The sequence below is a fragment of the Clarias gariepinus genome, chromosome 5, assembly GCF_024256425.1.
Source record: "Clarias gariepinus isolate MV-2021 ecotype Netherlands chromosome 5, CGAR_prim_01v2, whole genome shotgun sequence".
NCBI classification, from domain to species: Eukaryota; Metazoa; Chordata; class Actinopteri; order Siluriformes; family Clariidae; genus Clarias; species Clarias gariepinus.
This window is the reverse complement of record NC_071104.1, coordinates 5639230-5665000: the sequence shown is the minus strand read 5'-3', so window position 1 is coordinate 5665000 and position 25771 is coordinate 5639230. Positions and strand designations below refer to the sequence as shown.

Here is a 25771-nt window from a genome sequence, read left to right as displayed (position 1 = left end):
CTAAACCATGAGGCTGTATGATGGTCACACATCTACGAATGGATACGCATTATTCTGCAACCAATTCAGCACAACAGAAGAAACATCTCGGGTGGTAAAGTCTCATCAGCAACAAAAATGCAGCAGAAAGAGCATAATAACAACAGAAAAAAATCTCACCTTTCCTGTTTGGAAAAATCACCATCACTTTGAGTAGAGCTCTTATTTTTCTGCTGCTTGAGCACATTATGTACTCGTACCTTGTAACTGTTGTACTCAGACTTTACGGACTCAAGGTCAGCCTGCGAATGACATTACACAAGTAGGAATTATAAATAAAGTGTACTTTTCTGCAGTAATAAGCCTTAGTTTGATATACACACAGTAAACATTAGAGCACAGCAGAAACATGAAGCATGTTAAAAACCTGCTGAACCTCACAAATGGTTTTAACTTCTGAAGCTGATTAAATCAATAAATTGCAGATTACAGTTAAAGTGTCTGTAATTCAGAGATTTAACACAACACGCATTCTGACAATATATTTGACAGTATTGTTGATATTTAGAGTTGAGTTCTGTTTGCATGGTAAGCATTTAACACCAATAGTGCACACAACCCTTAAAATAGCAGATGTTATGCTAGAGTACGTTAAATGCGTTAGAATAAAACAGAAACGCGACTCAGCGACACCCAGTTATCCGAGCTGGAATGAAATTACATTATTGATCAGCTGGAGCGAGGAGCGGTCCAGCCCCGCTGTCTGAACGTTTGATGTCACCGTAGTACGTCAGTCTCATATTGGGCTGTAAATACGGTTGAAAAATGCATTGAACGTGAAACACATAAGTAGGACAGGTTAATTAATATTATTGTTCTATTAAAGTCAGCAGAAAGTTTTTGGTTTTTTTTGGCAAGTAGGACATTGTAAAAGCATCTTAAGCCGAGACACTGCTCACCACAAGGCTAGATTTTTCTCTCTCTCTTTTTTTTTTTTTAACAAAGTTTGAAGTTATAATTGTAGCAATTGAATGATTAATCAGATTGCCCTGTACATCACTGGCATCACATGTTAAATTAACAGAAATAGATCATTAAACCATAAAATAGATAAAATAGAATCACATGATTATTACAGTGGTCCCTCGGCATACAAACAAACATTTCGCCTTAAGAACTGAAATTTTGCAAGAAATTTGCCCAGCATACGAAAGAACCAAGCCGAACCGAGCCGAACTAAGCGTCAGGTGTAAGTCAAGGCCGTCCAAAACTTGTTTGCGTCAGTGGAAAGCCAAGTGAAGTGAGTTTACATATTGTTTTCTTTCGGTTTGTTTTTTAAAGCAGACGGTGCCAAAAGGAATCACAAACTAAAGTTAAGTGAGGTTTAATGTCTATTTCATATTGCACTTAATTTACACATCTACAGTGAGGTCAATAAGTATTTGATCACCCTATGGTTTTGCAAGTTCTCTTACTTAAAAATCATGGAGGGTCTAAACTAATAAATTGTTTAAAAAAAAAAAAAATCATACAATGTGATTTCTGGATTTTTCTTTTTAGATTCTGTCTCTCACAGTGGAAATGCACCTATGCCGAAAATTGTAGACCCTCCATGATGTCCAAGTAAGAGAACTTGCAAAATCACAGGGTGATCAAATACTTATTGACCTTACTGTATTTACATGTCTAATTTAAATGTTTGATAGTTTTTATATGTAAAAATATGATTTTAGTGTTGTAACTTGTTTATACTATTAATATTTTCGTGTAGCTGAAACGGATTATCTGCATTTAGATAATCTAGATATTTCTTATGGGAAAATGTGTTCCACAATACTGAATTTTACTGGATTAAATTCACATACCAAAGCATCGCTGTGTTTATTTTTAAATTTAAGTTTCTTGTTTTTATGTTAGGTCATATTACAGTTATAGACAGCTTATAGCATGTAGCAGATCTCTTTCAGCTTCAACTTGCTTATTTTCCTTCCCCCCAGGAATAATCTTACAACCCCAGTGGCATAGACGAGGAAATGATCTTCAGGACCTGAATATTACTGCTCTAAGCATTTGATTTAAAATCAGCTCACACTACTAGAGTAGGGGCTGAGGTACCTTTGTAGTGCTTAGATCATTCTGCAATGTGGTCACTTGGGTATGGTAGGAAGTGACTGACTTCTGATGTTGATCATTCAGTGCCTTTAGCTGCTCCTGAAGTCTGTGCCGATCTGCAGTCAGTTCACTAGACTGAATCTAAGACAAAACACACAAACGCAAACACTTAGACAAACATGACGGAAGAGCAACAATTAATGCTCTACTTTTTCACACTCCAGACTGGCAGGAGCTCATTATCTTTGCACAGAACTACACAGTGTGATGCACACGTTCCCCCATTCAGCTATCGCCAAGAAGGGAATTAGATAATATATCCAGCATTCTAATCCTTTGTGAATCTAATTCTTGTTAATTTTGTTATTGCTGAATCTACAATGTCAAATTAGTTTTTCCTAGAAGTGACATGTTTTAATTTAATTTTAATTAATTAATTAGAACTTTATTAATCCCTGAGGGAAATTTTCTGTGTGGATTGTCTCTCCAACTGTATCTCTAAAGCATTTTCTTTTAGGTTTGTTTTCTTTTTGTTTGTTTTTCCACTTGATTTTTGTTGGTTGCTAGATCACAATGTGAATTTATCTTCAGTATTTGTAGAAAATCCTTTCTCATAATCCATTTCCTAACCTGAGGATCTGCAGACTCCATCTGGCTTTTTATACGGTTCTTGGAGTAAAGGGATTTTTTTCTTGATCAACAACATTTCAGGGCATGACACAGCACTGATAATGGCGCATATCCTTTCTTTCCTGCCCCGAAAAATCAAAAGGGGCTTTCATCAGAGAAATGACTTCATCCCAGTCCTCAGCACTCTAATTCCTGTACCCCTTTTACCCAGTCTGTCCTTGATGTTCTTCCTAGAGAGAAGTGCCTTCTTTTGCTGCCCTTCTTAAAATGTATGAAGTTGAGCAATACTATCAGTCCTGTGTCACGCCAACAGTAAAGCATCCTGAGACCATTCATGTGTGGCGTCACTTCTCAGCCAAGGGAGTGGGCTCACTCATAATTTTGCCTAAGAACACAATCATGAATAAAGAACGGTACAAAAACATCCTGTGAGAGCAACTTTTCCCAACCATCCAAGAACAGTGAGGTAAGGAACAATATATTTTCCACCATAAGGCAAAAGTTATAACTAAGTGGCTTGGAGAACAAAACATTAAAATTTTGGGTCCATGGCCAGGAATCTCCCCAGACCTGAATCCCACTGAGAATTTGTGGTAGACTTGTGGAAGACAAACAAAAACACACAAATTCTGACTAACTCCAAGCATTGATTATGTAAGAATGGGCTTCCATCAGTCAGGGTGTGGCCCAGAAGTTGACTGACAGCCTGCCAGAGCGAATTGCAGAGGTCTTAAAAAAGAAGGATTAACACTGCAAATACTGCAAATAAACGTAATGTAATTATCAATAAAGGCCTGTATAAAAATGCTTGTAATTATACTTCATTATACCAGATTAACAGCTGACAAAAAGATCTAAAAACACTGAATCAGAAAACTTTGTGAAAAAATTATATTTGTGTCATTCTCAAATCTTTTGGCCTCTGCTGTACAGTGGAACCTGGTGCCTCAAACATCTTCACCAGTTCCTTTGGGGTTTGGTTGAATATTATAAATCTAAGTCCATTCATCCCTGGCCATTGAGACACTTCTTAAATTCATTTAAATAATTTCTGGAAACTTCCAGACTGTCATCTTGTTAGGAACCGATCCGACTCGGGGTGAAAGACAGTGCAACCATGAGTAATGAAAACCATTGCTGTGTGTTATAAAGCCGAACAGTGCCAAATGTGTTGAATGAATCCTGAGTCGATCTTTATTTTACTTTATCTTTATCTATTATTATTTATTTTTTAGCTTTAAGTCAACAGTATGCAGATAAAGTTGTTCACTGAAAAATGAATGAGGCAATTAAGCATAAACTTTTCAATGTTTTCAATAAATCCAATTTCTGGGCTAACCAGGTCCAGCCACAGCATCATGTGTCATGGCTATCTTTGTTATCTTTGCAGGAGTTCATTCATTCAGCTAATAACATTTTAAAAAAAGCTGGAAAAAGGGAGAGCAACATAGGGCCTTAAACTGAACCTTGTGGGACACTATAATGCAGAAGAATGCTAATTAATGCTAAGTAGAACCACTAGACCCATTAGCTGCATTTGTCTTTTATTTTAACATTTTAATCACCCGCTTTATGTGAACAACACACAATCAGCTGTCTGTATTAGTAAAATGTTATAACACAATTTATAAACTGATCATGTGTATGAGTAATTGATGCAATGAATGCTACAATAAATAAGGAGATGCCTGGCCAGTAAGCAAGCAGTGAATGATGGGAAATGTAAGCTGACTGTAACTAACACACTCTCCTTCTTGATTAAATGTTTTACAGACAGCAGCTTTTTGTGATTATGCTGCTGTATGTAAACACAGTCTATCAAAGAAGCCAGATGACTAAATATTTTTACCTTGTAATTTTCCAGCTGCTGTTGAATGCTCTCTAATTCCCCTTTCAGAGAAGACTGCGCGATCATCTGAGATGCTTCCTGCAAAGCAAACAGTCATTTATTTTACAAACACTACAGAAACAAAAGTGGATCTTATATCAATCTAAAAGAAGTAAATATGTAATTAAATTAGATTAAATATGAGCTAAAATATAACACCTGTGATATTAATTTATGAGCATTAACACTAACATTACTTAAAGAATAAGGGATGATGGGAACTTATTTACTGAAACAAAAATAAATTTCGTAGGCCTGAATAAGGGAGTTAAAATATAATTACAGTAATTACAGTTTTCTTCCTTATTTAATGAACATAGTTACCATTATAAGTGCTGTTATAATTAAGAATTAATTATTATTTTTTACAGGAATATGTCATCAATGGAAAGTTGGATTCAACTTTATAATAAAGTTCTGGTCCGTAGTAAAATACACTTGTTCGTACATTACATGTACAGTGAAACGTTTACAAGATGAAATACTGGATACCACAGCATCTTGTTTATTAAAGACAATGTTGACCATTATGATATTCTACACAATCAGACCTGACTCCTATATCTTTGCACCTATATACAGTACTTGGACTGAACATCCTTCAAAACACACAGTACTGTTTACCCTCTATGACTATATCAGGGGACTACGAACCACTGGGTAAGTTAGAGCAGCAACCTGCTTGCCTTGTCTAATGTTTAGCTTTATTCAGAGATTTGATTAATATCCGTGACTAGCGTTAGTATGCGTCATTAACAGTTAAATAGTTTGTAGAAATAGTTAAAAAGTTACTAAAAATAACCTGCTGATCTTAAATGTAATCAGTGATAATAATAATAATAATAATAATAATAATAATAATGATAAATAATATTTCAGGTTGAAGCCCACGTACACGTCTGTCTGTCTTTTTGTACAGCAGAACTCTCTGTCTAACTTATTAATACAAAGAAATCTAACTGGGTAAAGTTGAGTATTTTGCTTAGTTGTACTATTTTTGTCAGACAAATACACTCCCTGTTTAAAGTAGATTATTTAATCTGGCACATAACTGTTTATAACATCGTTTTTATGCCACAGTTTGATTTTAGCTCATAACACTGGGCTCTCAGTTCACGTATTTTACACGCCCTCTCCCTATTTACTTTTATTTTCTGGAGTTCTTTTCAGTTCTTTTCATTTGTTTCGTGAGGATTTGTGAATCTGTAAAGGATCTGTGAATTCATGTTGTGTATTTATGGTGAACCATCATGTTGATTGGGTCTGTTAAGTGACATGAATAGTCATGCCCACCTTGAGGGAAAAAACACTAAATTTACTAAAAAGGCTGCTGCTCTGACAATCTAGCACATAACTGCTCATAACATTAATTCTACTTATTCTGATTTCATTATGCCGCAGATTTAACTTCAGTTAAATACCAAAAGGACTGCCAAAGTTTCATTATATTCTAATTGCGTGATGTTGTGACAGACATTTTGCTGAGACTGGTTTCCGGTCCTCCAATGTAAGAAACGTAATGATATCATGGAAAGAGTGAGTTCTGATCAATGTACAGACAAAACCACTTTTATTTATATAGATAATAAAGCATACAGTGGCTGCACTCTCAAAACGAAACAGCTTATGAGGTGTGATGTTCCTGTTGCACATAAAAGCTGATAGTGACTAAGCAGCTTTGTTTGCTTAAATGTGAGGCGACTACTGTTTTGCTGTGGTAGTATTAGTTTATAATAGAAGAGTTTTGTGTTGATTGTGCTGTATTTTGCTCATGGTTTAGGATGGTTTAGGGTGGTTCAGGGTGGTTCCTACACATAGTGGGATCGAGTGACAGGATTTGAAAGAGAGAAGGTGGTCAGTACATTGGGCTGCCTTGGAACCCAGACACGTATAGAAACCAACTAAAGAGTGTTAAGTTAAACAAACATAGCAAAAAGTTTTCCATTGCGAAAGCCAACAGGGAGTAAATCCATTTACTTTCTATAAAAATAAAGGAGTGTAACTGAAACCCCTGTGTATACTGTAAGGATATACACTGTAGTGCTCTATGTGTCACAACTTACACTTTTCAACCTCTATCCAGAAAAATCCCAAGAAAACAGCACCTTTAACATAAAACTCCTTATCGTCAACTTGGGGTAGTCTTCCCAACAACAACAACCTTCTTTTGTCAATTATGGATTAATGATACAATTAACACGGCTTCTCAGAACATTAGGGGGAAAAAATGACACCCAAAAATTATATAATGGAAACTATAATTATTTGTTATATAATGAGAACTATAATTATTTGTTATATAATGGAAACTATAATTATTTGTTCCACAGCCACAAAAAATATAAACAAAAAAAATAATTAACACAAAGTATAAAGTAAAAATTAAACAAATTAACCTGCACTTTACCTTTAAGAAAATGTAAAAATAAATCCCGACAGATAAGTGTTTCCGTTTGTGCACGCAGCCGCTGTGTGTGTGTGTGTGTGTGTGTGTGTGTGTGTGTGTGTGTGTGTGTGTGTGTGTAAAACTAAAGTAAGGAGCCCCTCCCCTCTCCCCCTTCTCGTCTTACACAGTAAACCTTCCTCCACTCTTTTCACACACACATGCGCGCACACAATAAAAACACTGTTTTATCGGAAAAATAAACAAGAAATCTCTCTAATGACACTCAATTGAGCAACACACTAACGGAATCACTGCTGTAAAGTAAAAATAAACCTAATTAACCTGCACTTTACTAAGAATCAGTGTTTCTGTGTAGAGCAGGGAGAAAGAGTGTGTGTCTGTGGTAGCGAAAGTAGGAGGAGTGTGTGTGTGTGTGGCACGGTGTACAATGACACACAGACACAAGAGCAGTAAAATAAAATTGTCACAGAGTTATAGTAAACAGTACACGCGTGTAGAGTGAGAGACGAGCACTAAGACCCAGCAGGGGAGACCCACAATTCCGCAGCGCAAGAGAGAGAAAAACCATTGGCTCAGATGTGATCATGCGACGCTCGCCGTCAAAACAAGAAGCACATGCATGATACATGAAACTTGTTCGTTTTCCAAATCAAAATTTATTAAAAATCTTTGCTCATCTTGTGCAACACAAACCGCATTACTCGCAAACCAAGATTCCACTGTACAAGAGGTACCTCAAGGCATGTTTTTTTTTTATATTGAATGTGTCAGTTTTAAAAATGTTAAGTGGATCTGCAAATTCGTACACAGCATTATAATAAAATCTGGTATCATGCAGTCGATGGGCTTCATTTTGTGTCCGTTTCTTCCTCATGTCTCATGGAGCTTTTCCTTCCCACTTTCGCTTCTAGCTTGTTAATTAAGGATCTCAATTCAATTCTGGATTTTGGTAAAGCTGCTTTCTGATAAGAACATTGTGTCTACTTATTAAACTTGGTAGACAAATACACCTTAATTGAATTGAATCACCACTGAAGTCACATGATAAACGAAAGCGAGGACAAAAGCAGTGCAGCTAAATTAGGCCTTTCTTATGCTTATAATCAAACACCTTATACAGACCTCCTTCAGTTACTAAATAAGGTCAAAAACAGAAAACAATTTATGTAGTAAACATTATTGATTTAATGTGAGGAAAAGTGGATGCAACTCACTTCTTTTTTGGCGTCTGCCAAATCCTTCTTGGCTTTCACGAGCAGCTGCTTAACCTTAGCGGTCTTCTCCTCTCCGACGTCCACGAGCGACTTTAAAGACTCTATAGTACAAATAGTTTAGTTTCTCTATCTGAACATAACTAATGTTCAACCAGCAGCTCTAAAACCATCTACATCTCTTATTCACACTCATCTTCTGCTTTTATCTTTTATCTAAAAATATTTGTTATTGTTAATGCCATGTTCAGCATCAAATGCTATACTCATGACAAGATAAGTAGTAATAGTAAAAATTGTTAATTGATAGAAATAAATATACAAAAATAAATATAATTCTAGAAACATCATACAAAATAAACAGGCATGGATTCACATTAAACATGTGGTTTGTATCAGGCAGACCTGATGATATCGGACATATTAATGAGAATTTGACAGATAATAAATTGATATTAAATGATACATCCTGCCAGAACTATGCATCATACAGGAACTGTCCAATTAAATGCCACTTTTTAAAGATGTAACTTTCAGCTCACTGAGAATCAGCAATTTATAAAAATAAAAAAAAAGGTTAATTGCCCTCTTCCTGTAAAGCACATCGCCACATCTGTAACAGCAGCAGTGCAGAACACGGATATTCGATAAAGTCCATTACTGCAGTGTCAAGTGTAACTTTTAAAGAAATTAAATATTTAAAATGATAAGTGTGTGTCCTCATTTATTTATTAAATGAGATCTGACTGACTCACTGAAGTTGGTCCCACTTTTGCTTCTGACCGTATTAGTGCATTATCTGAATTAAAGGGATAAAACTTGCTGTTGTAATATTCTGTTCCTTTACAGTAATAGGAGTTACACTATCGTGTAGTACACAGGGTAGGGCTGAGTAGGAGTTGTGATGTTTACAGAGTGAGGTGGTGTTTTAGAGTGAACAGGAGCGTAAGAACTAAGCACACTTAAAGCAGGTTTAACAGGTCCATAGTTTGGTCCTGTCTAGTGTGCTCATGTGGTTAACCATAACCAACCAGGCAACAGACTACAGGAACAGTATGCAAAGGTAAAACTCAACTAAAAGTACTAATACTATTAAAAGTATTCATTGAAAGTGTTCATGAAAAGTTCTCAGTACGACTGCAGCAGTATCATCACGGCTCTGTTACATCCAGGTTGTGTATGTTTATTTTAGGGAAATGATTTACATTCACACAGTGAAAGGGAAGAGGACTTGCCTATCTCCTGGTTGAGTTTCTCCTCCCTCTCTCTCTGAGCTTGTGTTTGCCGTTCCTGCTCTTCCAGTAGTCTGTCCTTCTCATAGAGCTGCAGGTTGAGCTCTTTGACCAGCCGCTCATAATCTGCCATCTCCATGTCCAACAAAGTGCTCTGCTGGGCGTCCTGATGAGAAAAACATTCTGATTCACATTGATGCTTTAAAAAAAAAAAAAAAAAAACAAAAAAAAAAACACACAAACTCTGTCATGCACGAGGTGTAATATCCACCTGATAATGAAAACTAATTTTAGTTCAGTGTTCAGGGTTCAGTGGATTTACCCTTTTTAAATGTATTTAAGCATCACATAATAGCACGTATCTAGACCTGTATATGAAACTACATGTATTTATGCTGATGGCAGCTTTAAACGCTTCGATTTTCTCCATAAAGTCCTACTGAAGCAAAAAAGAAGTGGGACAAAGGGTAAAAAAATATATATTTATATCATTAATGATCAACACAAGATTTTGCTGGTGTACTTCACACTTTTATCAGCCCTGCAGGGTGTTTAAGTGAACATGCCTTCCTGAGCTGCTCCAGCTCTTGCTCTGTCTGCTGCAAATGTTGTTTCTGTTTCTGTAGAAAACTTTGGAGCTCCTCGACTTCCTTCACTGCACACACATGCTCCTGAACAATCCAGTAATGTACATGTCAAAAACAATAAAAATAATCATAAGCACAGCTTTATTAGTAAGTCCATATTAGACAATATGATGTCAAGAGCCAATAAGAAGTTCATAAACCAGTGCAGATGTGAGTGAATGAGTCGTCCACTCTTAAACATGTTAAAGACTTACAAGAATAAAAAAAAAATTTACACTATTAAACCATCTTAAATTGTCTTTTTAATATTTCATATCCCAAACACAAAGCTAGGATGTGCTTTCTCTAAGACACATGAAGTCTGCCGCTGCATCTTAATGAACTGTTCAAATGATCATTTAAATTTTATTTAATTAAATAAATACTATTTAATATGGTACAAGGCTACATGTACATGGCTTGGGCAAAAAATTGCAGCAACACAAAGAACTAAAAAAAAAAAAATTATATATATAGTATATAGAAAAATAATTTTTAAAAATGATAATAAATAATCTTACACCTTCATTAATTCATCAGACATTTCATCCCAAGCCCTTGTTTGACTTGGACACGCCTCATATATACAGGTCCTTCTCAAAAAATTAGCATATTGTGGTAAAGTTTATTATTTTCTGTAATGTACTGATAAACATTAGACTTTCATATATTTTAGATTCATTACACACAACTGAAGTAGTTAAGCCTTTTAATTGTTTTAATATTGATGATTTTGGCATACAGCTCATCTAAAAAAATTAGCATATTTCATCCGACCAATTAAAGAAAAGTGTTTTTAATACAAAAAAAGTCAACTTTCAAATAATTATGTTCAGTTATGCACTCAATACTTGGTCTAGAATCCTTTTGCAGAAATGACTGCTTCAATGCGGCGTGGAATGGAGGCAATCAGCCTGTGGCACTGCTGAGGTCTTATGGAGGCCCAGGATGCTTCGATAGCGGCCTTAAGCTCATCCAGAGTGTTGGGTCTTGCGTCTCTCAACTTCTCTTTACAATATCCCACAGATTCTCTATGGGGTTCAGGTCAGGAGAGTTGGCAGGCCAATTGAGCACAGTAATACCATGGTCAGTAAACCATTTACCAGTGGTTTTGGCACTGTGAGCAGGTGCCAGGTCGTGCTGAAAAATGAAATCTCCATAAAGCTTTTCAGCAGATGGAAGCATGAAGTGCTCCAAAATCTCCTGATGGCTAGCTGCATTGACCCTGCCCTTGATAAAACACAGTGGACCAACACCAGCAGCTGACATGGCACCCCAGACCATCACTGACTGTGGGTACTTGACACTGGACTTCAGGCATTTTGGCATTTCCCTCTCCCCAGTCTTCCTCCAGACTCTGGCACCTTGATTTCCGAATGACATGCAACATTTGCTTTTATCCAAAAAAAAAGTACTTTGGACCACTGAGCAAAAGTCCAGTGCTGCTTCTCTGTAGCCCAGGTCAAACGCTTCTGCCGCTGTTTCTGGTTCAAAAGTGGCTTGACCTGGGGAATGCGGCACCTGTAGCCCATTTCCTGAACACGCCTGTACACGGTGGCTCTGGATGTTTCTACTCCAGCCTCAGTCCACTGCTTCTGCAGGTCCCCCAAGGTCTGGAATCGGTCCTTCTCCACAATCTTCCTTGGGGTCTGGTCACCTCTTCTCGTTGTGCAGCGTTTTCTGCCACACTTTTTCCTTCCCACAGACTTCCCACTGAGGTGCCTTGATACAGCACTCTGGGAACAGCCTATTCGTTCAGAAATTTCTTTCTATGTCTCACCCTCTTGCTTGAGGGTGTCAATGATGGCCTTCTGGACAGCAGTCAGGTCGGCAGTCTTACCCATGATTGCGGTTTTAAGTAATGAACCAGGCTGGGAGTTTTTAAAAGCCTCAGGACTCTTTTGTAGGTGTTTAGAGTTAATTAGTTGATTAGGTTAATAGCTCGTTTAGAGAACCTTTTCCTGATATGCTAATTTTTTGGGATAGGAATTTTGGGTTTTCATGAGCTGTATGCCAAAATCATCAATATTAAAATAATTAAAAGGCTTGAACTACTTCAGTTGTGTGTAATGAATCTAAAATATATGAAAGTCTAATGTTTATCAGTACATTACAGAAAATAATGAACTTTATCACAATATGCTAATTTTTTGAGAAGGACCTGTATATCATTACGCTGCTGTTGTATTTCTAGGCTACCTTTGTTTTTTGCTCCTTTAAAAGTCGTTCTGCTTCCAGGTCTCTCTCCAATGTGGATTTGAGTTTGTGCATCTCCAGAGCCTGTGCCTCCAGCTGTCGAACATTACTTTGGAGAGTCTCGATATGAGCCTTCAGGTCTTCTCTCTCAGAAGAGAGCTGCTGATGCTGACAGGGAAACAGAATGCCAGTAAATTCCAGTATCTTTAACAAACCAACATTTTTCATAGACTTACCAAAATAATCTAATTTGTTGAAAATGTCTGTAAATGACTACTTTTTTTGTAGTCTTGGAAAATCTGCCAACATGTACTGCTAGGTTGAGCTTAGAAAGATCAGAAGTTAACTCGCTGTACATCAATACCTATAAACTTGGTTGAGTTGAGATAGTTTACTAACATCAGTCATTACAAACCATAGAACTGTATAAGAGCTGGACAAATCTCTTAGTGACGTCACCCACTGGTTTACTGAAGCGTGCTTTTGAAGCTCAGCTGTGGGAGCTCTAGTCGTCTTAGCAGGACCCGACACCAACAAAACTCCAAGTTAATCCAGTTAATGGGCGAATGGGCAGACCGAATAGAGCCTGGAGGTAACTTAGAACACGCCTACTTACCTCAGTTACCACAAGCTAGCTAGCTTAGCAAAAATGATAACATTAATTTTAGGGCTGTCAATCAATTAAATCTTTTCATCTAGTTAATCACAGTCACTTATAGTCTGTGATTATGCACGATTTTAAAATACAGAGATTTTCTTCTATTATAAACGTGTAAAGTTGGAATAAAGAAATGCATAGTCAGCTATTAAAGGAAACAGATCATGCAGTTTTATAATATCCAAATATTAACATTTAACAAATGTTAAATTAAAGTCTCTCGAATGGGACCGGCCTGCATGTAGTCGCTGGGTAGTGTGGTGTGTGGGAACCCACCACAACCGACCAACGGCGGATCCTTAGATCCAAAAATCTGGATCCTTATCGGCCTGAGCCACCAGTTTTATGTCTCAAATCAAATGCACTCTCGTAAAAATATGTTCCCTTAAAGGTAGTGCAAGCATTTTCCTCAGCCATCTTATTATCGCAAAATGGGAAGTCAAACTCGGTCACCTGATTAATTTGCATTAAAAACTCCATCACTTACACACTACACGTTGTCCCGTGTCAACACTAATTCCAGTTAGCTGGTTAGCTAAAGTTATGCAAAGCAGACAGCTAGCGGTTTGACATCTGCAATGCACCAGTTATTCATAAAAATGCGTAAAAATTCACCCCCTGTACAGTTGTTATAAATGAGAAATCTAGCTATGGAGACCAAAACCAGGCTGTAAACTTTTGTGGTAAAATTGAATATTATGGGGTCTATGGGGATTGACTACGTTTGGAGGAAACTCCTTTGGTCATTTAAGGAACTGCATAAGGTTTTGGCACTTCCCTTTGGACTTTTATTTATTTTTTGCTTGCTGCTAATATTTAAATATTTGGATATTGGATACATAACTATAGTTCCAAGAATTACAGTTATGTAAATGAATGACAACATTTATAAAATTAAATCTAAAAAACTGCCTTACCTGCTCAACAGCTGCATGCAGACGTTTGTTCAAGTCAACAACCAATTTCTCTGATGCCTCCAGTTTCTCTCTCTCTTTATCTAACAGCTCAGTTTGCTTATCGTAATCAATCATAAGATTCTGGAAAAAAAAAAAGTTTAGCTAGATGAAAAGTCTCAATTTTTGTTAAACAAACTACAATAATAAGTAAAATAATCAGAGTGATAAACATTGACAGGGAGCGTTTAGTGGAGTGGTGTATGAAAAAAATAAACGAAGATTATATGCATTAATAATTATATCTCTAATAAAGCATTGCAAAGATGCTTTATTCAAGTAGGTATTAAAGAAGGTTACTTATAGTGATGCACAGGTCGGGTATTTTTCCAACCCGCCCCGCCCCGCCCCCACGACCATTAAATAGACATACTAGACATTGTAATTCAAATTAAAACAGGCTTTATTTCAGCCTGAAAATGCTTGGAAACATCGCTGTGTAAACTGGCAACAACATATGATTATGAATATGAACGATAAATCAGGTCATATTAATAACAAGATAATGATAAACATTTAAAACATTTACAAAGCAGCGTTTGTAATCTAGGCTAAATATTTTTTTATTCTAGATTTGTATAGGGCAGGCCTACAGTTTACAGCTTACAGCTAAGATTGACATTTTTTTTTTCATTTATCACACTGAAATGTTCATTTAGCGTTTTTATGTTCGCTGTGCAAAAAAAAGAATGCTAAAACATTAGACCTTTTTTTCTTTTAATGATGTAAAGTAAAAACCCGACCTCAATTTTTCCCGCACCTCGTCTTCCATCTTTACTTTTATTTCTTTGTTTTTGTTGTGACTGGCAGCGGTAGCTGCTTGGCGCTTTCGTGACTTGTCACGTGATTTAACCTTCTCAAAGAACACAATAAAATATGAATATAATATAGGCTATAGGCAATTGCACGCAACATACATGGATTTTTAATTTAATTTTTTTTTTAATGACTCGCCCCAACCCGCCCCGCAAATAAAGTGACAATTTTTTTACCCGCCCTAACCCTCCCCGCGGGTTACCTGCAGGGTCCGCGGGTTACCAGACGACCCGCGCATCACTAGTTACTTATTCACTATCTGTGACAGCAGTCCACTATGCTGTGTTGGTCTATGGCCGATTTAAAAAAAAAAAAAAAAAAAAAAAAAAAGGCTAATGTTTACATTGTAGTAGTGCCGGTGTTTGCCGATGCCAAAGCCTTCAGACATCAAACTGTGCATTTGGGTTTTGGGATAGATCAGATAAAACCAAAGTTATAAATAAAAAGTTTTCACTACACACCAAACTCTCAATTTAACAACAATCTGAATGACTTAAAAAAATTTTGACCTCATCACATGCTGATGTAATTAGTATTTCTGTTTATAGACACAACCAAAAACATGGGATGAAAAAAAATGAAGACATCATGCTTTCATGTGTGTATAGTTGGTTAAAGTTAAATATAATTCAGCTTATCACATTGCCTAGGTTGTGCTGAAAAAACATCACACTATACTGCACAATTCTGACTCCTATATATATTTATTACATTTATAAATGCAAAAAATGGCTAAATGCTCTGAGGTTTAAGGGCTATACAGAGGGTAACGTGAAAGTGCAAAAAAAAAAAAAAAACTTGCATTATGACTGCTTTGTACCTTGTAGGATTCTGCACCATGGATGATGGCCTTCATGGAGTCTGACATTTTGTCTTTTTCGACTCTTAAAGCCTCCAATTCCTCTTTTAATCTGGATGCCTATAATTTAAGATGGATGTGTTCATTTATATTTACATAATTAAAATTAGCAAAAACATTTTAAAAAATTATATTTCATATAATGATTCATCAGATCATTTTTTTTATTTTTATGATCTGATGTGGATTTGCACTTTAGCCAGTTACCTGGACCGTACAGTAAACACCATGTAAAAGTCCACTATGCTGTGTACTAGTTATTTAACAGAACACAAAACATCTGAAATGATATTAGAAGTAAAGCAAGATAAAAGCACACCTCTTTCCTGCTGGAGTCCAGTTCCTTCCTTGCTTTCACAGCTACAGCCTTGAATTTATTTAAACGTTCTTCTTTCTCTTTGCTTTCTTTTTCTAAAAATTCTACAGGACATGCAGGAAACAAGACAAGTCATGACACTGTGCCAGTATTGCAGTGAAAAGTAACATTCACCAAAATCAGAGATAAAACGCAAGTATAATTGACTATTTGTGACCTTTTTTAAAGACAAGAGAAACAATGAGTTGTCTAAATCATTATATAATTTTATTGATGTATTTATTTATTTTACACACATTATCTAAAGTGAAAACAGCAGGGCTATATTATAACCTGAAAAATGTTAAACTACAAATAAAGCAAAGAAAAATGTCTCTGAAATAAACTCTACACTAAAACACAGACCTTTAATAACAAGAAATGTAATGACACTTTGCTTCATGTAGTAAAACTGTACTGTACTCTATGGTACTGACGATTAAAGGGAGCAACAAGAACATACCCATTTGTCTCATATTTTCGTTGAGAGTAGATAGCTTGGATTCCTGAAAATTAACAGTAATTACAAATCAAGGCGGTCTGTACAGAGACGATACACACAGCTGTACATGTAGATTTTTGCTGACATTAAACATGTTTATATTAAAGTGGTTATTCTGTAATAATTTCCTGATCTTGCTTTATAATAAAAAGAGAGATTATAAAATAACTCATATGAGGTTTGAGATATCATCATCATCATCCTGTTATGCTTTACACTTTTGTCAGATAAACAACATACAAATAGAATGTGGTGTTCATGAGGAAAAAGCTACAAACCTGTAACAGGGAAAGTTCTTCCTTTAGATGAGCCACTATGGACTCTTTTTCACTCAGCTTCTGCTGGAGGCTTTTCATGTCATCAGTCTCCTGAGCGCCTCCTTCAACTGCAGATTCTTCCCGTTCCTGGCCCACCAACCTTCCCGACATTTCAACCTGTTGATTTTGGTCCCCTTGCGAATTTACAGTATCTGACAGAACTTCATTTCGACTGGTCGTCTGGAGGAACCCAGCATCAGTGACCTCAGCCTGCTGGTGTTGTACTGCTTTCCCATCCAGCTGCTGTGCTAATACTAGTTTTTCTTCTTGAACTCTTGACAGAAGACGATCCAGCAGCACAGACACGTCCCGTTCTTCTTCCATGTTCACAGAGTAGTTTTGCTCCAGAATTTTACACACCCCCTTCCGTGCATCAGAAAGATTCCTTTCATGGGTCACCAGGTCTCCTTGTAGTTTCATCTTCTCCTCATTGTAACTCCGTTTTTCTTCACGGATGCTGGTAAGGAGATGTTCAAGCAGTACACTAATGTCTTCCTCGCCCACCGTGTTCACAGCGTAGTGCTGCTCCAATATTTCACAAACATGTTTTTGTGTATCAGAAAGTTTTCTTTCACTATCTTCAAGAACCTTCCTAAGATTATTCCTCTCTTCAGACAGAGCTTGCAGATCTTTTTCCAACTTTGCCTTTTCCTCTTTTGATACAATACAGGTTGATTTTTCCTCATGACCTCTTGACAGGAGATGCTCCAGCAGTATGGACAGGTCCTGTTGTTCATCCATGTTTACAGCGTAGTTCTGCTCCAGAATTTCACACACATGCTTCCGTGCATCAGAAAGATTCCTTTCATGGGTTTCCACACACCTCTTTAGATGATCCTTTTCTTCATCCACAGTCACCAGGTCTCCTTGTAGTTTCATCTTCTCCTCATTGTAACTCCGTTTTTCTTCACGGATGCTGGTAAGGAGATGGTTAAGCAGTACACTAATGTCTTCCTCTCCCACCATGTTCACAGCGTAGTGCTGCTCCAATATTTCACAAACATGTTTTTGTGTATCAGAAAGTTTTCTTTCACTATCTTCAAGAACCTTCCTGAGATCATTCCTCTCTTCAGACAGAGCTTGCAGATCTTTTTCCAACTTTGCCTTAATCTCATTTAATACACAACAGGTTGATTTTTCTTCTTGACCTCTTGACAGGAGATGCTCCAGCAGGACAGAGATGTCCTCAGCTTCATCCATGTTCACAGAGTAGGTCTGCTTCAGAACTTTACACACACTCTTTTGTGCATCACAAAGTTTACCTTCATGGGTTTCCACACACCTCCTCAGCTCATCCCTTTCTTTAACCATGTTCACCAGGTCTCCTTGTAACTTAATCTTCTCCTCATTTAACATCATGTAGCTCTTTTTTTCTTCATGAATGCTGGTAAGGAGATGGTTAAGCAGTACACTAAGGTCTTCCTCGCCCACCGTGTTCACAGCATAGTGCTGCTCCAATATTTCACACACACGTTTTTGTGTTTCAGAGAACTTTATTCCACTATCTTCAAGAACCTTCTTAAGATCATTCCTCTCTTTAGACAGAGATTGCAGGTCTTTCTCTAACTTTCTCAACTTTTCCTCATTTGACATAATACAGGTTGATTTATCTTCCTGACCTCTTGACAGGAGATGCTCCAGCAGTATGGACAGGTCCTGTTGTTCATCCATGTTTACAGCGTAGTTCTGCTCCAGAATTTCACACACACGCTTCCGTGCATCACAAAGTTTACCTTCATGGGTTTCCACACACCTCCTCCACTCATCTCTTTCCTCAACCATGTTCACCAGGTCTCCTTGTAACTTAATCTTCTCCTCATTTAACATCATGTAGCTCTTCTTTTCCTTATGAATGCTGGACACGAGATGATTAAGCAGTACACTAATGTCCTCCTCGTCCACTGTGTTTACAGAAAAGTGCTGCTCCAATATTTCACACACATGTTTTTGTGTTTCAGAGAGTTTTCGGTCAATATCTTCAAGAACCTTCTTGAGAGCAAGCCTCTCTTCAGACAGAGCTCCCAGGTCTTTTTCGAGTTTAGCCTTTTCCTCATCCAACACAATACAGGCAGATTTCTCTTCTTGAACTCTGGACAGAAGGTGCTCCAGCAGTGTGGAGATGTCCTCATCTTCGTGTAATTTTACAGTGTAATTCTGTGCAAGTACAGAGCAGACTTGCCTTCGTGCCTCAGAAAGTTTTTCCTCACTAATCTCCAGGTCCTTTCTGAGAGCATCCAGCTCGTGCGATGCAGACTGGTGTGCTCTCTGTAGCTCAGTCTTTTCCTCATTCGACAGAGCCAAGTCCTTGGCCAGTTGATCTTTTTCATGAGAGAGACGGCTCTCCAACTCTGATTCAGAACTCCTCAGACATTTCCTCTCATCTAAAGCACCTTGCAAAGCCCCTGACAAGTCCTTCAACTTCTCGAGTGTGACCCGGGCTGTGTCCACACCTGTATTCTTACACTCCTCTTGTATTTTTTCTATGTATATTACTACGTCATCAAGTGTCATCAGGTTTTCTGTGTCTGACATCATTATAACGTGGACGTCTTTGTCCTCTGGAGCAACGTTCTGCTCATGCTGAGGTTTTTGCTCTAAAGTTTCCTGCATTTCCTTTTGTGTGCACTCCAGTTTCTCGATTAGATCGTCCTTCTCCCTGAGCTTTTCCTCCAATTCCTGAACTGAAACTGCGGCCTGCTCCTTCATGGCATTGTATTTCTTTACAAACTCTGACGTTCGGTCTCCAAGCTCCAGTTCAATGTTCCTCAGGATCTCCTTTGTGTGCTCATATTCATCCACAACAGCGTTTTTCTCCTCAGAAAGCACCCTACACTTGTTTTGGAGATCCTGAGCCTCTTGAGCGATCACCTCTTTTTCACGTTCATTAGAAGATGCAAGATGAGTCTCTAGTTCTTTCATTTCTGTTTTGTGTGACTCTTTCAATCCTTGAAGAATCTGATTATGTTCTTCAAGACTTATAGTCTCTTTTGCAATAGTAACATCGTCAGGCTCCTTTTCAGGACAAATCTCACCTTCTTCTTTGGTCATCTGCAGCTCATTGATCTTGAACTCCAGCTCTTCCCTCTCCATGCTGAACTCCTCCTTTAAATGTTTCAGGTCACCCTCAAGCGCAGCCTTCACATTAGTGAGGAAGGTGAGCTCCTCATTAAGCATTGTGTTTTGTGACTGTAAATCCTGCACTGCTAATCTCAATCTGTCCATTTCATTCTCTGGGTCTGAGGAATCCAGTGCCTCCATCGATTCTGATGGCTTCTGGGTTCTTCTATTGAGGTCTTCTTCTTCCTCTTGAACGTCCTGGAGGTAGGTCTCCTTCAGTGCCATTTGCTCTGAAAGCTCTTCCTGCATTTGCAAAAGCCTCTCCCTCTCTATGTCGAAGTCTGCAGCACTGATTTCCAGCTGCTCTTCCAGGTAACTGACCTCATCTTCATGCTGTTTGCTCAGCTTTGAAATCGTCTCCTGAAGATTCTCAATCTCTTCCTGTTTTAACTGGAGAGTTATGTGATGAGTTTCCTGGAGGCCTTCATTCTCAGTTTTCAATTCCTTTCTAGTCAATTCCAGATTCTGCTCCAAGTCAGATATCTTGCGCTCATATTCCTGACGAACCATTTCAATATTAGCATTAAAGTCTTCCTGAAGTCTGTGTCGCTGGATTTCTTCATTTTCACTTGCTACTTTTTTTAAAGCCTCCAATTCCTCTCTGTACTTTGTTTCTGAGTTTTGAAACTGTTCTTCCAAGTGTTTTATCTTTTCAGTGTGGTCGATCTCAGCATGAAGCAGTTTCTCCTGGAGAGCAGCCACCTTCTCCACCGATTCCTGTTGATAAAGTTTAAAAACAGTAACTGAATTCTCCACATATTCAGGTGAGATAGGGTAAGGTAAAGGCTTCGCTATGAAGCCAGATTTTTAAAAATCACAACTTTTATAGTATTGAACATGATATAAATCTGTAACTACTCATTTTAGCAACTTGTCATATAAGTCAGTGGAAGATGCAAACATCACGTAGCTTTCAGCAAGATTTCTTACAGAACATTTCTACAGCCAGACGAGAAAGCAAACATACTCAAGCTGGTGTGCAATTTCGTTAAAATCACAACGTACTCAGCTACTTTAAGGTTTCCTAAAATTCCAACCCTAAATAATACTGATCTAAAGCTCTCAAAAAGCTGTATGTTAAAGAATGTCCTGTATAATGTTTGTGCGTCTCTCGCTGAAGAGCGCTGTCTCAGCCATCAATGAAAAACCAAAGACAGCTAGGGAAAGAAAGGATCCTAACTTCTTGTGAGGATTTCCAAAGGGTCAGAAAAATAAACCCACACCTTCAACCAAGTAGAGAGTAAGTGACAGTCAGCTGATACAGCCTGTACCACTAGCTATAGAGGTTGTACAAGTAAATTAGTTGTGTTGCTTTGTTGATTCCAACCCATTTGATGTCTAGTGCGAGTAAAACCCAAAAGTTGGTCGTCATTGATTAAAAATTTTACCAAGTGAAAAATTCTACAAGATTGAAAATGAGATCAGTTCTGATCACCCTGACCCAAAAAGAAATTCTTAGCTGGAGAGCAGCAGGAAAGCATGAACCAAGCACATACTGTAAAATGAAACCAGCCTAAAATTAATTTAGTGCATCATAGCAGCATAAAAGCAGAGGGTTATTCTTTGGAGACAGGATTAATTAAACGCGTTGGAGTCAGTTAAACCTGAATCTAAACATTAATTCGTCTTAAGCAGAGCACTGACTAACATTACAGATGATGAGATTACAGATAGAATCGAATTTTCAGAACTCAGCACAAGGACCAGGCCGGTATAGAGGGTTGAGTACAACTACAATAAGCCAAAAAAAAAAAAAAAAAAAAAACGACATACAGTGCTTTATACAGCTTTATACGGTGAAACCTCGGATTGCGAGTAACGCCGCGTTTCACAAGACGAGCAAAGATTTTGAATAAATTTTGACTTGGAAAACGAGCAAGTCTTGGATTACAATGTATCATGCATGCGCTTCTGGTTTGCACGTCACGTGATCACAACTGAGCCAACGGTTTTTCTCTCTCTTAAGCTGTGGAATTGTGGGTAATCGTCTCCCCTGCTGGGTCTTAGTTAGTCATTAGACACCATGGCCCTTCACACATACACCCCTCCTCCTCTCGCCACTTCCGGAACGAATTAAGGTTCGACTGTACTACTTTTTTTTTTTTTTAAGTAATTAAGGACAGGTTGTATTATGCGCAGTGAAGTTTTTCCAAGTGTCTCACCCTAATCTAACAGCAGAGTGAAACACTGACACATATAGCCTACTCCTATGTTATACACCACACCACAAATGTGAAGAATGCCAGTTAAATCTATTTGCCCATCAGTCATTGAATGAAACTCATGATTCATGATTGTGTACATCATTATAGAATAAACTAGGAGTCGAGTCACTGCCTTACACTGCCATGAAGGAGGTGTAGTGTAAAGAACAACGAGTCAGTACAGCACGACTGATTAGGTGTGTCTGGCCATGAAAAAGGCATTCCTCACCGCCCTTGTGCTGGGGCAAGCCTTGGCTCTCTGTTCAGACAACGCCCACCCTAGTGAAACAACAACACTAATATTTGCTTTACCCACAGGTACCTGCTTCCATTTAAGTTCTAAGTGTTCTTGAGCCTTCCTTTGAGACTTTTGGCAACAGAGGTCAGTAAGGGTGTGAGTACTGTTTATGAAGTAGTGGAAAAGAAATCTATTCATGATGTGCTGAAGTAAAAAAAAAAAACATAAAAAAAAAACGCAAAAAGAGCTGGCAGCCCCAGCTTCAACTTACTTCTCTTTGGTTTTTCAGCGTTTCATTTTCTTTACGAAGTAAAACAAGCATCTGTTGAGTCTCTGCTTTCTCCAGCAACACAGCATCCATTCGCTCAGTCAGCTCCTGTTACAGAAGAGCATCAGTTAAACTTATAAAAAGCTCCTTCTGCAACCGTGTGCGTCTCCATGACACTCATTCATTAAACACCATTATAATATCCTATGACCTCTACGTCCTGGATGCTTTACCTTTATCACAGAATCATTAGACGTCCCACCAGGATTCACCTTCAGCGCTTCAACTTTCTCTTCTAAACCTAAAATATAAAACATCCTCACATGTACAGGTAGATGAGAATTCTCACACTTATAAATAATTCAAATCAGCCATAACGGGAATCCAGCTAGTGTTCAGACCTCGTGAGGACCTACCTGCACACTTAGACTTTAACTTCTGCATTGCAGCCATCTGCTTCTTTGCAAATTTAATGAGGTCATCTTTGGCGAGTGTGTCCAGCTACACAGACATGTTCAGAGGAAATTGAAAATCATTAACTGACAGTGTCTCCACATAGATGAGTTTATCTTCTTTTTTAACATATAACAAATGTAAAGTACAGTAAATATAACATGTTGACAGACCCCTGTTAAAATGGCAGGTTTGATCTGATAAACCAAGGTTGAACTTTTTGGTCATATTTCAAAAAGTATGTTTGGCGCAAAACAACCCTGTAAATTCGCAAAACAACACCATACCGACAGTGAAGCACGATGGTGGCAGCGTCATGCGTTGGGGCAGTTTGTCTTCAGCTAAAACTGGAGTCTTAGTAAAGGTGGAGGGAATTATGAACAATTACAAATACCAATCCATGTTGGCACAGCACCTTCAGCCTTCTGCTAGTGTGGGGTAGAGGTCTGTGCACACAAGTTGCCCTCGCAAACTGACAGATTTGTGCTGATAAGACTCCAACCCAAAAAGGCTGAGTGCTGTAATAAAATCAAAAGGTGCTCCAACAAAGATAATAGTTTACGGGTGTGCATATTTATGCAGTCACATTATTTCAACTTTTTGTTTTTACTTCCTCCTTAAAAGATTTTAGGTGAGTTATTTTTTTAAGTGAGTTTTACATGTTATAAGTCACATTAAGGGGGGAAAAAATCTGAAATTATTTATCTTGGTCTTATTTTTCTTATGTCACAAAAACCTCACATTTCAACGGGGGTGTGTAAACTTTTTATATCCACTGTAAGTGGTTTAGTACATTACCTTAGATTTGCCAGTGCTCATGCAGGAGGCGGAGCTGCCACACTCAGGATCCGGTTCCTTCTGTAAACGTATACATACGTACACACACACACACACACACAGATCAGTTCACACCACAACTCCTAACCTGCTCTTTTAGCTGGGTGTATAGCTTCCACACATACTGATGGCTGTTAAATAATGTTACAGACACAGGGCTACAATGTTACAGGGCTACAATGTCACAGGGCTACAATGTTAGTGTAACAGATACACTGTTACAATGTTGAAGCTCGAGCTCAGGACACAGCTGTAGTATCACACGCGCGCGCGCGCGCCTACTCACCTCCATCTCTTCAGCCCACACGTTACTCTATCCGCAGTCTAAAATGAAGCTTTAACACACCATTCAGTGTGTGTGTGTGTGTGTGTATTAGTGTTTTGCCCCACACTCAGCTCTCTGTCGAGGCAAAACAGCAACAAGAGCTTCTTTATTTCCGCTTCCGTCAGTGAACGCGCGAGCACGGGGAGGAGTCGAGCACGCGGTATGGAAGGCCATCGGAGTCACAACGTGAGGATCCGGCTGGAGGGAAAACACACTGCCTGCGCAAAACGACCGAGGGCCCGGTAAAGGAGCGTTAATGTGGAACTCCAAAGTGTTCAAAATTAAATAAATAAATAGGACATGATGAAATAAATAACTCTATGAATAAATAAGACACGTACATGTAATATGAGAATGATATTGTAGAATAATGGAACGTATTTTGAAAAAAAAAAGCTTATTATTGTGAAATATATTGCACTCTGCTATATAAATTTACTTATTATTATGAAATAATATTTCATAGTTATTATTTTTCCCAATAACAGAAATTATTGCAGAGGCATTTTATTTTATTCATGCTGTTTTTTATTTCAAAATGTAATTTTTTCGAAGTCAGTTTTTATTTTAAAATCCCGTTTTTCACGATGGCCTATTTATTTCATAATGCGACTTTTTTAGCAGGATGAGTCGTTCTGTCAATCAGCGCAAGTGGGTTGGACCTGCACGCCTATTGGCTGATCCTTTAACATAGATTAGTTTTCCTGAATACCTGCTCCGCGGACCGCTACTACAGCTAGCAATAACGTCTGGAGTACCGGGCGTTCTCCCTGTGGGCCGCTGGTCAATGTGGCCGGTCCAGTCAGTACATTAATTAATTTTTAAAATGACGGAAACTATAATATTGCATCTCTTTTTTACACAGGTAGATGAATGCGTTAATCGTACGGGCGCCGCCGATAAAGTGCGTGTGTTTTGTAACGGCCAAAACTATGTTGTATATCACATCATGTATGTACAGTATGTTGCCCTTCATGAGTTGCTGCGCGTGTCCGCTGAGGAGGTGTGCACGTGAGGAGGTGTGTGCGCGCGTGAGGAGGAGAGAACAGATCAGGAGCTCAGCTCTGCTGCTTCCCACCGAAACGCTGTATTGTTTTACCCTTTTCTTTACTTTTATTGTATGTTTTGTATTATAATTTTGTGACGCTGAAAAAGGCTGATGAAGTTTTTGTGCTGAACGCTATTGTTGACTCTGAGCTCTTTTTTCCCAGCTATCCGGCCCAAAGCGGCACAGTTTCTGTGCATGTGAATGTATTGTAATCCTATTCCATACCTGTTCTGAAACCACGCCCCCTTTCACTTTTAATTTACAGAGGGAGGGATATCGATCCTTTCTCGATACAGCAAAGAATGTATAATTGCCATGGATGAAAATTGAAAAAAAAAAGAAAAGGTGGAGCTGAAAATTTATGCGACAAGAAGAAAAAGCTTTAAAAGCAGATGCTGTGAAATTCTTCAAATTAGCAGATTATGCCTTTTGCGTGGAGGGAAAATTACAGTTCCACTGGCTCTGACAGCTCTAACATTACGGTCAGGGACAGAGAGTCTGGATGAGCAGCAGCTTCAGGGTCAGTGATGATGACCAGCA

General features: G+C 38.2%; 1 protein-coding gene across 1 annotated transcript in view; it reads right to left on the bottom strand.

The window, feature by feature from the left end:
• LOC128524077 (GRIP and coiled-coil domain-containing protein 2) overlaps nt 1–24283 on the bottom strand; it is a 32478-nt gene extending 8195 nt beyond the window's left edge. Inside the window, exons 1-17 of the mRNA XM_053496391.1 lie at nt 24145–24283; nt 23820–23879; nt 22985–23069; nt 22802–22869; nt 22572–22676; nt 16703–20575; nt 16386–16428; nt 15887–15987; nt 15529–15627; nt 13857–13976; nt 12285–12449; nt 10026–10130; nt 9463–9625; nt 8231–8331; nt 4571–4648; nt 2095–2232; nt 160–281 (exon numbers count right to left, since the gene is read on the bottom strand). Coding sequence (XP_053352366.1) covers nt 160–281; nt 2095–2232; nt 4571–4648; nt 8231–8331; nt 9463–9625; nt 10026–10130; nt 12285–12449; nt 13857–13976; nt 15529–15627; nt 15887–15987; nt 16386–16428; nt 16703–20575; nt 22572–22676; nt 22802–22869; nt 22985–23069; nt 23820–23879; nt 24145–24150 — 5432 coding nt within the window. The 5' untranslated portion in view covers nt 24151–24283. The remainder of the gene's footprint in view (nt 1–159; nt 282–2094; nt 2233–4570; nt 4649–8230; nt 8332–9462; nt 9626–10025; nt 10131–12284; nt 12450–13856; nt 13977–15528; nt 15628–15886; nt 15988–16385; nt 16429–16702; nt 20576–22571; nt 22677–22801; nt 22870–22984; nt 23070–23819; nt 23880–24144) is intronic.
• Between the last annotated feature and the right edge of the window lie 1488 nt (nt 24284–25771).